Here is a 15532-nt window from a genome sequence, read left to right on the forward strand (position 1 = left end):
TTACTTGGTTCCGCACTCTGGGATTGAAAACATTTGATGAAGAGTGGGCTATACATGCTGTAAACAAACCAAAAGAAAAAGAAAAGAAGAACCAGCATCTTGGCTGCAGGCCTTCCTCCCTAACCATACATCTGTAGAAATTTAAAATTAGTAAAGACAGGAGGAGTTGTGCCCCACAGGAACACAGCAAAACTAGGTTGAAGGAGGAAACGATTCCCCCGGCTGTCTTATAACAGCTGTTTCACATTTTGCTTTGTTATTTCCCAAGGGTCGATCTTGATGTTATGGCACCATGACCCTGTGTCAGAATCAGGTCACCACCAATTTTCCTATAAATTGGAGGGTGGAGGAGAGAAAATAAAGTCCAGTGGAGGCAGGGGTGCTGCTGCTTCCCTCATTTGGTCAGTTTGGGAGTCAAAATATTTTCAGGAAGTCAAAATGGTTTCAAGAAGGTCTTCCTGTGCTGCTCCAGACATCGGTACATTTATAAACATTTATTATATATATATAAGACCTTAAATTTTTATTACACTTTGCAGCCGAAACTCCTTCTCCCCAGAGAGACGTATATATACAGTGGTACCTCAGGTTACAAACACCTCGGGTTACAGACTCCGCTAACCCAGAAGTAGTACCTTGGGTTACCTCAGGAAGAGAACAGAAATCGCACAGCAGCAGGAGGAGGCCCCATTAGCTAAAGTGGTACCTCAGGTTAAGAACTGTTTCAGGTTAAGAATGGACCTCTGGAACGAATTAAGTTCGTAACCAAAGGTACCACTGTATATATATTTCCTTTGGGGTCCCTCCAAACTTCTCCATTTTTGTGGGGGGCCATTCTGCAACATGTCATCGACACAATAATAGCCCATTAGTGGTCACTTTATACTGGACCATCCATACAGTGGTGCCTCGCAAGACGAAATTAATTCGTTCTGCAAGTTTTTTCGTCTTGTGAATTTTTTCGTCTTGCGAAGCACCACTGTGTATTGACGGTTTCCCATAGGAATGCATTGGCGGTTTTAAAAAAAAGGCGCAATACGTTTTCGTCTTGCGAAGCAAGCCTGTAGGGAAATCCGTCTTGCGAAGCAACTCAGAAAACGAAAAACTCTTTTGTCTTGCGAGTTTTTCATCTTCCGAGGCATTCGTCTTGCGGGGCACCACTGTACTTCATTAATCCATCAGAGATGCTTCCCTGGTGTTTTTGAATCATTGCAGACCCTCCAAGTGTCTCTATTTTTCAAGGACAGTCTCAGATTTACAGAAGCCATCCCAGTTTCTGATTTGATTCCAGAATGTCCAGCTTTTCCTGAAGATGTCCCTTATATTCATAGGAGAAATGTTGGCGGGTCTGGAGTTATGCGACTCCCGAACCACGTGGATAAATAATCATACAAACTTTAGAAGACATCTGAAGGCAGCCCTGTTTAGGAGACTTTTTAAATGTTTAATGTTTTATTATGTTTAATGTTTTTATATATGTTGGAAACTGCCCAGAGTGGCTGAGGCAACCCAGTCAGATGGGTGGTGTATAAATAATAAAATTATTATTATTATTATTATGGAACAGGACGTCCCTAATTTCATCTGAGAAATGTTGGAGGGTATATTATTGCCTTCTGAAGAGGCACTCCTGTGATGCAGCTTAATGAAAGTTCCCCCCCCCAAAAAACCCCCAATTTGTGGTATAAAAACTTACAGGACTTCGACAGGAATTTACAGGACAAGCACTGGTTGAAAACAAAGCAGTGGGTGGTATTCAGTCTAGTCCTACTCAGAGTAGACCCATTGACGCCTAAGGTTCATTCATTTCAGCAGGTATAAAGTATGTACAACTCAGTATGCCCCCAAACTCTTGCAGGCACAAGCATCATTGAAAGCTGGATGGCGTATAACTCAGTGGCGTGCGGTCCATGAACTAGTGGCTCTAGCCTAGTCCCCTTAATGTTCCCAGCAGGACCTTTCCCTGTACCTGCTTAGCCAGTGCCTCCAGGCTCTATGTATGTGTGTGTGCATGCAAGTCTCTCTCTGATTACCTCCATAAAGGCTGCAAAATTGCACAACCCTGCAAAGCATTGCACACACCTGAGCAGGAAGCAACTGCTTCAGGCAGAACTGCAGCCCCTTCTCCTTCATTTTTTAAGGAATAGCAGTTGGTGGAATACAAGACCCCTGCAACCTTAATAATCTCCCTTCCTCCTCTCCTTCAGCCTCTCTCTCTCTCTCTCTCTCTCTCTCTCTCTCTCTCTGTGTGTGTGTGTTTGAAAGCATGGTGTTATAATAAACCGCCAGACCCAATCTGCCAGAACCTGAAGGTTCATAGTAAGGGAGATGATGAAGAAAGAAAGGGCTGTAAAAATAGCTTTTTAATTGGGAGGAGGAACCCACCCTTCCACCTCTGGGCTTGTCGTCTTCAAAAAACAAAGCCAAGCCAAACTTTTCTTCTTCTTTTTGCAAGCTGCTAGGAATTGGCAAATTGACCGGCTGGGGAATGGGCTTCCTTGGGAGGGTGTGAACGCTCCTTCATTGAAGGTTTTTAGGCCTCTGCCAGGGATGCTTGAATGGAGATTCCTGCCTTGCAGGTGGTTCAACTATGGAGTCACCAAATCTACATACAGTGGTACCTCAGGTTACAGACGCTTCAGGTTACAGACTCCGCTAACCCAGAAATAGTACCTCAGGTTAAAAACTTTACCTCAGGATGAGAACAGAAATTGTGCGCCAGCGGCACAGCGGTAGCGGGAGGCCCCATTAGCTAAAGTGGTACTTCAGGTTAAGAACAGTTCCAGGTTAAGAACGGACCTCCAGAACGAATTAAGTTCTTAACCCAAGGTACCACTGTACAGCCCTACAAAAAAAATTCATCGTATACCACTGGCATAACTGGCTTGATACCCTCTTGAACACAAAAGATTTTGAATGTGCCATAATAAAAGGGGATGTCGAAAGCGGCCCATAGTGGGAGTTAGCCCCGCAGAGAGAAAATCAGGCAGAAGCAACGTTAGAGGGAAGAGGCCTGGCCAGGGAAAAGATTTGGCACATGTAAACACCACCCTGCTGCCCATTCTGTGCTTTAAATTCACACAGAGACACAGTTTGCTGCGTAGGAAAATGGAAGCGATCCAGGCCTGGCACTCGAGACTGCTGCTGCTATCACGTCTTGCTTGTCCCTTGGCTGCCGGAGGCACGTGCCTTTTCGTAGCCGCTGATTGCTTCAAGATGTCAAGACGTTTTAAGGGCTAAAAAGAGAGAGAAGCAGAAATTCAATATCTGTCAGTAGTGCAGCTTGGACTGTATACTGAATAAGCATTTTCTATTTTTCCCCCCAGACGTTAAAAGGCATCTGGGAACAATTTGCTTGTCCTCCCGCCTGGCCTCACCATTATTTATTTAATTTTGAAAGGTACTTTATATCTGGGACACACTATAGACATGACTATATACAGACTGCTTATATCTATATATCTGGGAGCCATTTAAAAAAACAAAACTGTCTAGTTTTATAATGTGATTGTGAAACTCTTAAAAGTGTAGAAAACCTTTTCTTCCTCTCCCCCGCCAGAAAAGCCTTTTACGGATGATATCAGCTTCCAGTGCATTTATAAACTTAGTCCCAGGTGTGGTTTAACAATCCGTCTTCACAGGGAATTCTGGGAATTGTAACTCTCTGAGCGGACTAGGGGTCTCCTAACAACTCTCAGGACCCTTAGCAAACTACAGCTCCCAGAGTTCTTTGGGGGGGAAGCCATGACTGCTTAAAGTGTTATTACACGGCTTTAAACATATGATATGAGAATATGACCATAAATGCTTTCAGCTTGCCACTTTTTTCTAGCCTTGAAGTACACATTTAAACCCCCCCCCCTTTCCTTGGGGCTCTGGTCCTTTTAGCTTGTAAGCCTGACGACAGGGCCTGCTTTTTAGTTTATGTGAGCCACTTTGAGATACAACAATTGCCTGAAAAGAAAGTTTGAAATGCAGTACTGTATTATCAATAATCAAAAGAGAACATTTTACAAAGATGGGCAATAAGAAGTATACCTTTTGGACAGATCCACACCAATTAAAGCACATTTGACACAGATTTAAATGTGCTTTAAATACATGATGCGGATCTGCCCCGAAGTTTAGAACATTCGAGATAAAGGGAAGCCCTTTAAATAATAATTTTAAAATGTTATCATTGGCTTGTAAATTGAGATCTGTGCTCAAAATGGGGTAAAGGTGCCCTTAATGAAGGCTAAACTAGCCCTAGCCCTGACTCACCACAATTTTATCAAAATCTTATGCCACATACAGCGGTACCTCGGGTTAAGAACTTAATTCGTTCTGGAGGTCCGTTCTTAACCTGACACTGTTCTTACTTAATCTGAGGTACCACTTTAGCTAATGGGTCCTCCTGCTGCCACCGTGCCGCCAGAGCACGATTTCTGTTCTCATCCTGAAGCAAAGTACCTAAGGTACTATTTCTGGGTTAGCGGAGTCTGTAACCTGAAGCGTCTGTAACCTGAAGCGTCTGTAACCTGAGGTACCACTGTAGTTGGCTTAAAACTAACTAAGGTTAGCATCACTCCACCCCAATAATTTGAGCAGCCAGGTGAGATCCTGCTATCTCCCTTTTCAGGATAAAAGGGAGTCTTCTGGCACCTTAGAAACTAGCAGGATGTTTGAGTATAAGCTTTCCTCAGATGCCAAAGCGGATTCTAACCGGGCAGATCCGCACACAGACAAAGGGATCCGGACAGGGGGAAACGTAAACAGTGGGGTCAAAAAGTCACGTAAAAGAGATAAAGTTTCACAGTGCCAAGCTCAAATGGAAACAAGTTAAAAGTTGACCATTCACATCATGGGCATAGTCAGGGGAGTGCAGGAGGGCAGCTGCCCCCCTAAATTAAGCAAAAAAATAATAAATACTTAACTAACTGACCCATCGCATTGCAGATAACTCGGTTCTGCTCCCCTCCCCCCAAAAATCTCGGCTACGCCCACGCATAGCTGTCAACTTTTCCCTTTTCTTGCGAGGAATCCTATTCGGAATAAGGGAATTTCCCATAAAAAAAGGGAAACGTTGACAGCTTTGCTCCCGCGATTCACATCTTGTATACATTTCAGCTTTGCACAGTCGCGTCACAGCTTTGCATTGCAGGGTTTACTGTTTAGATGCCGCCTTTGCCAACATGGCGCCCTCCAGATGTTTTTGGACAACTTCCATCCGATGGGGAGTTTTCGTCCAAAACATGGCGAGGGCTGTTTTACAATGCCATCCTCTCTACGTACAAGTGTGTGTGTGAGAGAGAGCGCGTAAAAGTTCCTGCCACAAGCATGCAATCTTCCGCGGGGAGCCTCTAAGGCGCTTCAAGATTCCTGTACGACCTGCTGCGTTTCTCCATCCAAGTACTATTCGCCCCCTGGCGGGAATCGGAGCCCCTTCTCTTGCCCGACCAGAAGGAGGCCAACCCTCCCAGACCCCCGAAATCCGCCTCCCCGCGCCCGCCCCGGAGTCGGAGGAGGAGGAGGGACCTCTCTCCGTCCCCGCCTCCGCTCAAGTTTCGCCCAGAACTTTTGTTTTGGGTCAGCGATCTCCGGCTCGGAGAGAGCGATTTTCTGCGGCGGCGTCTTCTGTGCGCCCCGGGGACTCTTCGCCCGGCAGCTCCGGAGGGAGACCCGGCTTTGGAGGTGACCTGGTGGGGCTGGAGCGGGGCCAGCGGGGGACCCGGCGGTGCCCAGATCGGACGCTTGCCAAGCCCGCTTCCAAGTCGCCATGGGAGGCTTTTGGGGGCTGCTGCTGGTGGCGTCAGCCTTTTGCGCAAAAGGTAAGGCGCCTCTTTCCCCTCCCGCGTTTGGTTACGCGTCCGAAGTGCTGGAACAGGAGTTAGTTGGATGTCGGAAAGGTGTTGTTGGGGGGCCCCGGCAGGGTTACCCCGTCTTCCAACTCTTCGTTTTGGGGGTGTCTCATTCCCTCGCATTTGGTAGGCTCCAGAAAGGCGCTGGGACTCGGGGTGGGGGGAACGTCATCCCTCCACCCTCCTGCGCTTTGCGCGAAAAGGGAGTTTGCAAAAGTGGGTTGGGGGGGAGAGAGGATTACTTTTGTCCTCGCTTTTAATCCGAGCACAGCTCGGGCTTGGCACCTGCCTGTGAATGAAGAGGGAGAGAGAGAGAGAGAGAGAGAGAGAGAGAGAGAGAGAGAGAAAGAAAGAAAGAAAGAAAGAAAGAAAGAAAGAAAGAAACGGAGCGATCTCTGAGGGGGATCAGAGATTGGTTGCCTCCATCTCTTCTTATACATCCCTTGGAATAGTGTTTTCTCGAGTAGAGAGACCTTAACTTCCAGGCAAGGTTTTAAAAAGGGTGGTATTCAGCGAAGCTTGGAATGAACAAACCCGATTAAGGCAGGTCCATTCCTTTTGGTAGGTCTGAGTACCAACCCCAACTTTCCATAAATTAAGCCCACAAAACACTCTCTCTCTCCTTGCTCTGGCCACAGTTTCCATTGCATATGTGGGAGCAGTGCATGGCCATTGGTTCCTTTTGAACAGTCATTAGGAATACAATGAATTCCTAAATTTAGTGTGCAAATGTATACAGAGATAAACACAGTGTGTAGCTGCTATAGATAACTGACCCGGTGGGGGTGTGTGGCTGCTTTTGGGAGCACAGTGGGATGAAGAAAGCTGATGGACATCTCTCTTCCTGCCTGGCACTTCTGTTCCATCCAATTGACTTTGCCCGGAATCCCCTCCTGATGTTTGCTCCAGCCATGGATCACATCTTCTCCCCCCTGGCAGCCTTCGCAGGAAGGGTGGAGCCAAGCAGGCAGAGGGGAACTTACTTTTATTTATTTTTTCATTTCAGTCATTTATGTTCCTGCTTAATTGTTTACGTTTCTAAGCGGCGTACTCATGAACAATCCACAGAAAATGAGACAATAAAACAAAACAAAATTGTCGCAAAACCAAGGAGTTGCTGTGGACAGAAATAGCCGTAGATTACTATTCTTGCAAGTGGATTGCATGCATGCCTTTTCAACCTGCCTTAAAGGGCTGCATTGCACAATGTGCTCCTAATCAAGTGATACGGTCAGTGGTTACAGTATAGCTCAGCTGTGAAACTCGTTGGGTGGTCTGCCTCTCACCTTCACCTACCCTCACAAGATTTTTGTGAGCTTTGTTTAAAAAAAAGATTCCCATCTGAGTTCCTTGGAGGCCTTAGACAGGGCACATGAAGTAACACATACACACTGCAGCAGGATGTGTGCACCAAATAAACTCATACCTTAACAAGGCATGTACTGTATATTACAAGTTGCACATGCAAAGAACTGAAATTATGTACCGTATATAGTGCTCCACGGCACGTCTGCATATGATAGGAAATGCATGCCACATAGAGCAAATCCACACCGTATATTAAAGCACATTCAGTGCCCATGACCTCTCCCAAAGTATCCCTGGAACTGCTAAGGGTGCTAGGAAGTCTAGGAAGTGTATCACTGTGAGGAGTTCCCAGTATTCTTTGTCCAGGGAAACTGTATTCGACTCCTAACATAACATTCAGTGTGGTTTTTTCCCTTACTCTGGTGAAGTCATAGCACCAGCATTGTGTCCTTTCCTGGCACCTGGCTTGCACATGTGTGCACACATGTACAGTGGTACCTCGGGTTACAGACGCTTCAGGTTACAGACTCTGCTAACCCAGAAATAGTACTTCGGGTTAAGAACATTACCTCAGGATGAGAACAGAAATCGCACGCCGGCAGTGGGAGGCCCCATTAGCTAAAGTGGTACCTCAGCTTAAGAACAGTTTCGGTTAAGAACGGACCTCCAGAACGAATTAAGTTCTTAACTCGAGTTACCACTGTACTAGGTGGGACCAGGGGCTGGGCATGGAGGGTAAACAAAACCCAATACGCCCAGCCCAACCCTTACCCCCGCCGGGCAGGTTTGGGGCAAAGAGGGTTCACAGGGCTGCGCTGCCTGCCTGCCCATGCAGGGGAAAACCAGACCAGTTGACATAGCCCTTTGTGGGCGCATCGCCCCAGCACTTGCTGGGCAGTCATTCACCAAGGGGGCTCGGGCTGTGGCGGGAAGGCCAGGCCAGGCTCCGGGGCCCAGAGACCCCCACCAGCAGGCAGGTTAGAGATCCTTGCATGGGGGTGCCTGGTTCGTGCCCTCTCAAAATCATGTTCTTGGGGCTCCAGTCCCTGGCTCTCCCCACGCTACACCCCTGAGGCATGGCATAGACACAATCTCGCCTATAACAGAAGTGAAACGGAAGTAAAACTTGGATTTTTACAAGTGCCCCTTAATGTTTGTTCCGCATTGGAATCAGTCCTTTAGTGGGCAGAGCTTAAACTATGGAACTCCCTGCCTTTTGGCATTAGGCAGAAGTCAACACTACATTGTTTTGAAAGCTGCCTGAAAAACCTACCAGCACATATCTTTCCATTACCTATACAGTGGCACCTCTGGTTGTGAACGGGATCCGTTCTGGAGTCCCGTTCGCAACATGAGCAGAATGCAAACCTGCGTGTGTGCCACGTCTGCGCATGCGCATGACATCATTTTGCGCGTCTGTGCATGCGCGAGCGGCGAAACCCGGAAGTAACCCTTTCTGGTGCTTCCGGGTCATTGCGGGATGCAACCTGAAATCGCGCAACCTGAAGCAAACGCAACATGAGGTATGACTGTATTCATTTTTTAAAGTTTTACTGGTTTTATAGGTGTAATTTTCACAAGTGAAAAGGGATTGGTTTCTAAACCACTCTGAGAATTGTCGTTCCATGGAGAGAATAGGGTCCTCTCAGAAACCCTTGGCAAACTACAGCTCCCAGGATTCTTTGGGGGAAGCCACGACGGTTTAAAGTGGTACGATACTGCTTTAAAGGCATAGTGCAGGTGGGGAAAGAGACTCGCTTGGCTTGTACTTGTGCTTGACTGGTTTTTGTTTTTTTTTCACAGAAACATGGTTCACACATTATGGCACTGTGGGTCTCTTTTGCCCTTTAACAGTGGGGGCTGCAAATCCTTGAGTAGCCATGAGCAATTCGGACGAATGTTCACAATTCTTCACAGGCAAAGTTCAAGCAAAAAGTTTAGTTAATTATTAAGCATATTCAGGCGTGCTGCATTTCAGTTTTTGCTGAACAGCACTTACTCATTTGCTGCTCAGGCACACAGCGCAAATCCCTCCTGTTTTCTTTCTGTAGAATGGATGGCCACAATTCCCAGAGCTACAAATTGGAGAATAGTTTTAACTATCAATCCCTCTTCTGAGGGAACTCTACAAACTGTAGCTCTGTGAGGATACCTGCACCCTCTTGGCACCTTTAACAAACTATAGTTCCCATGATTTTGGGGGGAAGCCATGGCTGTTGGTATGATACTGTTTAAAATGTACAGGGCAGATGGGCCTAGCACAGCTAGCCCTCTGGGTTGGTGGAGTGAAATCTTATGAGGAAAAGTTGATGTTGATGGATCTGTGTAACCCAGAGAATTAGGACAGCTGAGAAGGAGAATGATAGCAGCACTCTCCAAATCCCCGGAGGGCTGCCACATAAAAGAGGGCAACGGCTGGTACTCCTCTCCCCCAGAGGGACAGAATGGACTTCAGTGACAGGATGATATATTTTGGTTGAACTCAGCGTTTGAAACTCCAGCACCAAATGGCTCCTTAAACCAGGGCTACTGTCACCAAAACAGAACGCCCAATAAAAATGAATAGACTCCCAAATTCCTATTTCAGACCATACCTATAGTTGACGATATTCAAAATTTTAAGAAATGGCAGAAAGATATATCTTAAGTTTATTTGGCAGGGAAGAAAACCCAGGATAAAACAAAAAATTATAATTGACACCAAAGAGAGAGGTGGTTTTGCCCTCCCTGACGTACAGTGATACTTTGACGCATCATGTTCATGCTGGTTGAAAGAATGGATCTTACTAAAGAACAGCCACCAGTTAAACCTGGAAGGGCATGATCTAAAATTTGGATGGCATGTGTGCCTGTGGTACAGGAAGTCTAGGATATATAAGAGCTTTTCAAACCACGTAATCAGGAAAAATCTCTTTAGGGTATGGGGGAAATATAAAAACCTATTAGAAAGGAAAACACTGATGTGCCTGGCAAGAAGAAGCCCTGGTAAGGGGAAAAAAATAACATACAGACAGACTGGAGTACATATAAAGGTAAAGGTAAAGGGACCCCTGACCGTTAGGTCCAGTCGTGGCTGACTCTGGGGTTGCGGCGCTCATCTCGCTTTAGTGGCCGAGGGAGCCGGCGTCCAGCTTCCAGGTCATGTGCCCAGCATGACTAAGCCGCTTCTGGCGAACCAGAGCAGTGCACGGAAACTCAATTTACCTTCCCTATTTATCTACTTGCACGTTGGCGTGCTTTCAAACTGCTAGGTTGGCAGGAGCTGGGACCGAGCAAAGGGAGCTCACCCCATCACAGGGATTCAAACCGTGACTTTCTGATCGGCAAGTCCTAGGCTCTGTGGTTTAACCCATAGTGCCACCCGCGTCCATGGAGTACATATAGAGACCTGCTAATTGTCACTGGGGAGGATTACAAATTGAAAGAGTGTGGAGAGATAAAAGATCATGTGACAGATTGGTTATGTTATCAACAGTTGAGTGCAATATTTAAACTTTATTAAAAAATATGGATTTGCGGAAAAGAATTTGCAGGTTGAAAAGGCGCTATTAGGATCCAGGGTCAAAATATTATCTAAAATGTATAACTTATTATTTGAGTGGGATATATGGAGGCAGGCTGTGTTTGAGAGAGGGTAGTGCCCATTTGCCCCAATGGCCCAGCCTTCACTGAGGTCCCTTCCAAGTCTGTGATTCTTTGCAAAGTTGCCTCCCCTGCCAACACCCTCAAACCATCTGAAAATCTGTATTCCATCGTGCAGTGTAGACAAAGGCAAGATGCTGCAGGTAAGGGGAGATTTAAAAAGTGTGTAGTCTTGTTGAGAATGTTGGAACACAAAACTTGACAAAACCGTGTGTCTTAATTTGCAGATCCTGTTGAAGCGAAACAAGAAGCAAAGGGATTCAACTCGTCAGCACCCATAAAACCACATTCACCTTTAAAGGACTCAAATGGCGCACACCGATTTCCCCGCTCCTTGGAGGTCAGCATAAATAGCACTCCCACAATCTATGCACCGACACGTCCCGTAGACTCCAATACTGTGAAAACGAATAAGCTCACGTCTACAGAAGGCAACACTGCTCACCCTCTTGGGTCGTTTAAATTCAACCCTACAGTAGGACGTATCGTGGTTGCTGAGCACATGGACATAAAGTTTAATTGCTCTATCAGTGTTCCTAAATGGCTAATCAACCACGACTCGGTGCTCATTTCCTTGTCGAAGAATGGGAAGGAGCTCGTTGGCGCCGATAGGATAGCCAGCCAGTATTTTCAGTTGGATGACAACGAAGTGACCACCATGATATCTACTTTCCAGTAAGTAACCTCTGTGCAGTTCAAAAGTCCGGTCAGCAGCTGCTTAGTATCTTGAAAGTATGGAAAAGCACAAAAGGGACACCAGTGGCACAGTGGGTTAAACCACAGAGCCTAGAACTTGCCGATCAGAAGGTCAGGGGTTCGAAACCCCGTGACAGGGTGAGCTCCTGTTGCTCAGTCCCTGCTCCTGTCAACCTAGCAGTTCGAAAGCACGTCAAAGTGCAAGTAGATAAATAGGTACTGCTCCGTCAGGAAGGTAAACGGTGTTTCCGTGCGCTGCTGTGGTTCACCAGAAGTGGCTTAGTCATGCTGGCCACATGACCCGGAAGCTGTCTGCAGACAAATGCCGGCTCCCTCGGCCTATAGAGCGAGATGAGCGCACAACCCCAGAGTCGGTCATGACTGGACCTAATGGTCAGGGGTCGCTTTACCTTTATGGAAAAGCACGAGTTAGAATCATAAATCCTCAGGAGACTTAGGACATGAGTAGAATGTGTGCTTTTATTTAAAATGCATCTCTGGATTATTTCTGGGGCATAGGAATTCGTTCATTCCCCCCCCCCCCAAAGTATAGTCTGGCCCCCCACAAGGTCTGAGGGACAGTGGACCAGCCCCCTGCCGAAAAAGTTTGCTGACCCCTTGTCTACCTGAATTGTAACAAATGCCTGCATTGATACAATTTTGGCACTTGCTGAAAACTCCTTTTTTCTTGCGCCTTTACTGGCTACTCCATGGCCCAGTAAGGACACTGAAACCAACAGATTGAACCCACGTAACCTTAACATGGCCAATTAGTTTGTTTTGATGCAAAGGCACACTTTTTCACCAGTATTGTATTTAAGCAGGGACTGCATTCCATGGGATACTGCATCTTAATTGGCATTCCACTGGCCTCCGAAGATGCACTTGTTTACGCTGATGTCTTTACCACCAATCAATCATTTTATTCATATACCACCTTTCCAAAGTTAAAACTGTGTTCAAGGCAGTTTATAGCATATAAAAAAATTACAAAACTGCAAACATAACAATAGTAGTCTTGAAGAATAAACAAAATATCAAATTGAACCAAACCAACCAAATCGAACAATTTCCACATAAATCAGCAGGTACAAAATAGCAGGTACAAAAATTTCGCAGAGACAACCCGCCCCCAACAAAACTTCCTAAACAACAGCCCCGTCCAAGATTCTGTTCAGCAGCCTCATATTTTGTAGCTGGAGTCAGTCCGGGCCTTGCCCTTCCAGGCCAGGTGGGGAAAGGCTTGCAAAGGAAGGGAGCAGGTCTTCCAGGACTCACAGCCAAGAGCCTGCTGTTTTTATTGCTGTGCTATTTTATTGCACATTTTAATCATGGGCAGTTATATTTTAATGTTTCAATTGAATCATTTTATTGTGTATTTTAATTATAGTATATTTTAATTATCCCATAATTTAACAATCGTGTGCAATTAACTTTTATGTCTTCTTGGCACTCGGTAGTATTGAATAATAATACTACCATCCGTTGGTTTCTTATTACCCGTAACTTACTGGCCATTCTATTTTGAATTGCAATTTTATTGTTCTTTTTTTTTGGGGGGGGGATACACTGTCTTCTTACCATGTATGAAAGGTGGAATAGAATTTTTTTCATAATAAAAAACCCAAATTTTAAGTCTTTTCTCCACTTCTCCCATGCAGTATACCCAACGTCCTACGCTCTGATAATGGGTCCTACACCTGCAAACTGAAAGTCAACAGCGAAGAAATCGTGTCAGATCCTATTTTGGTTTTGTTGGAAGGTATGCTTAGATTTGAAAGAAAGCACTTGATAATGTAAAACGGTGGATGAATAGCTAGCTTGGGAGATTTTGTATAACAAATATGAGAGTGACTATTCTGAGAGAACTGGAAGGGGGGGGGGGAAATGAACTAAATGCAGAACCAGTTTGGGAAATGGCAGACAAACCTGGAGGAAGATGCCATTTTCAGGCAATTTCTCCCCATTATCTTCCGGCAAATCCACATGGCGTAGCCTACAAAGGTCAGTAGATCGCCCTGATCCTGTGGAGAAGCTTTTTGAGGAGTAAAGGGATCTGCAAGAGGGAGAAGGGGAGAGAAAAGACCCCTTGTGTGAACGGTCTTCCGTTTGCAACCCATGTTACGTTCAAAAAGGCAAATGCATATACAGTATTTTATCCATCTGCTTCCAGAACGGAGGGCAGGCATCCTTGTTTGAACTGCAGGATAGCCTGGTCAGTATTGCCTCCTGGCTTCTCACTTTCCCTATGCCCAGGTAGTCAGGATCATGCTGCAATCCATACCTGGGAGTGTAACTTCCATCTTGAGTAGAAGTGCACAGAGTTGTGCCGTCAGAGGCAGAATCGTGTTTTTTGGACAGTTCACCCGTGCTTGTGAACTGTAGTGGGGCTTCCTCAAGGAAACCCTCTCTTTAGACCAGGAATAAGGAATCTGGGACTCGTTCCATGCAGTGGTCACTTTTGAAGTGCTGGGAGCAAATCACAGTGGCCACTCCAAGCCACAAATTCAGGATGCTCCATTGATCTCAGTGGTGCTTATTTCTGATTCCACGGGGTCGACTTGTCAAACGCTTTAGCAAAAGATACGTCATCAGTTCGCGTTTCTAATTAAAAGCTTTCTTGCAAAAGAAGTGTTACCATTTAAAATGGTAGGGGGCAGGGGGAAGCCCATCAAAGAAAAGGAAAGAAGTGTCCACCTTGTACTTATTTGTCTCTTTCTCGCCCTTCTTTTATGCTAAAGCCTCATTATCACCTCGGTTCACTTGCCAGAGAAGCAAGTGGCTCTCCGGCAGATGACATACCGTATTTTTCGCTCTATAGGAAGCACCTTTTCCCCTCCAAAAATGAAGAGGAAATGTGTGTGCGTCCTATGGAGCGAATGCAAGCTTTTGCTGAAGCCTGGAGAGTGAGAGGGGTCGGTGCGCACCGACCCCTCTCACTCTTCAGGCTTCAGGCAGCTATCCACAAGCCTTCGGAGTGCGGGAGTTGGCGCTGCGCTCGCTGGGCTTCAGGCAGCCATCTGCAAGCCATCTGCAAGCCTTCTGAGTGCGATGGGAGTTCCCGCTGCGCTCCGAAGGCTTGCGGATAGCTGCCTGTTCTGGGGGCTGGGGTCGGGGGAAGCTTGGGCTTCCCCTGTCCCTAGCCCTGCAAGCTCTGGGAGCGGCGGCGAGGTTGCGCGCAATCTTGCCACCGCTCCTGGATTGGGGGGGGGGAGAAGAATTCCCCCCCTTTATTTCCGCCCCTAAAAACTAGGTGCGCCCTATGGTCCAGTGCGCCGTATGGAGCGAAAAATACGGTAATTGCTCTTGCTCTGAAAAAAAACCCCCAGGATACACACACAAACACCCAGGTTCCAGATTTGAAGTTTGCCATGACGGGATCATCCCTATTGATCTGTGTCGTTACAGTTTGCTCTTTGGAGTTTGCACTTGGTCGCTTAAGTCTGCCTAACCATCCTTTCTCCTGTTGCGTGGCAGGACTGCCGTATTTCATTAAGCAGCCCCAGGGGCTGAACGTGACCCGGAACACGCCCTTCAATCTCACCTGCCATGCTGTGGGGCCCCCTGAGCCCATTGCGATTCACTGGCATTGGAACAGCAGCCAAATTACCAAGAAAGCTGACATTTCTCCGTCTGTCTTGGCCGTGCCAGGTGAGCCGAATAGTTTTTGAGACAAGTCCGTTTGATGGGCTCTTGTGCCTTTAGTTGGTATGTTGAAGAAGGAATTTCGTCAGGTGTTGCTTGCTGTGCATTAAAGATGCAGGAGCTTCTGTAACCGGATGCCATCCAAATACATTGGACCACAGCATCCAGCATCTCTGACTGTGGACCATTTTGTCTGGGCTTCTGGGAACTGAAGGCTGGGGAAGGCTGTTCTAGAGAGCTATTGCTGGGGGAAAAGGAGGGCCCCTTGTGGCATTTTTCCCCCTTGAGATAGCCACACACAGTGGCGTAGCGTGGGTTGTCAGCACCCGGGGCAAGGCAAGTAATTTGCGCCCCCTAACCCGTGGATTTGCGCCCCCTAACCCGTGGATTTGCGCCCCCTA

At 46.6% G+C, this 15532-nt stretch overlaps 1 protein-coding gene and 1 long non-coding RNA gene across 5 annotated transcripts in view; one reads left to right on the forward strand and one right to left on the reverse strand.

The window, feature by feature from the left end:
• Positions 1–2348: 2348 nt before the first annotated feature.
• Positions 2349–5287, reverse strand: LOC310674262. Its single transcript, XR_014509491.1, has 2 exons — positions 5175–5287; positions 2349–3236 (listed from the first exon to the last, which is right to left on the reverse strand). It is a non-coding gene; the product is annotated as an uncharacterized lncRNA (long non-coding RNA).
• Positions 5288–5437: 150 nt separating this feature from the next.
• MERTK (MER proto-oncogene, tyrosine kinase) overlaps positions 5438–15532 on the forward strand; it is a 54174-nt gene continuing 44079 nt past the window's right edge. The window contains exons 1-4 of one of the 4 annotated variants that reach the window (XM_083432994.1): positions 5438–5810; positions 11018–11465; positions 13148–13248; positions 14964–15137. In XM_083432994.1, the coding sequence (XP_083289120.1) occupies positions 5759–5810; positions 11018–11465; positions 13148–13248; positions 14964–15137 (775 nt within the window). In that variant the 5' untranslated portion in view covers positions 5438–5758. The remainder of the gene's footprint in view (positions 5811–11017; positions 11466–13147; positions 13249–14963; positions 15138–15532) is intronic. The other 3 variants (XM_083432993.1, XM_083432995.1, XM_083432996.1) reach the window with 3 other exon arrangements.

This window comes from Podarcis tiliguerta, assembly GCF_965153285.1.
Source record: "Podarcis tiliguerta genome assembly, chromosome: 3".
Taxonomy (NCBI): Eukaryota; Metazoa; Chordata; class Lepidosauria; order Squamata; family Lacertidae; genus Podarcis; species Podarcis tiliguerta.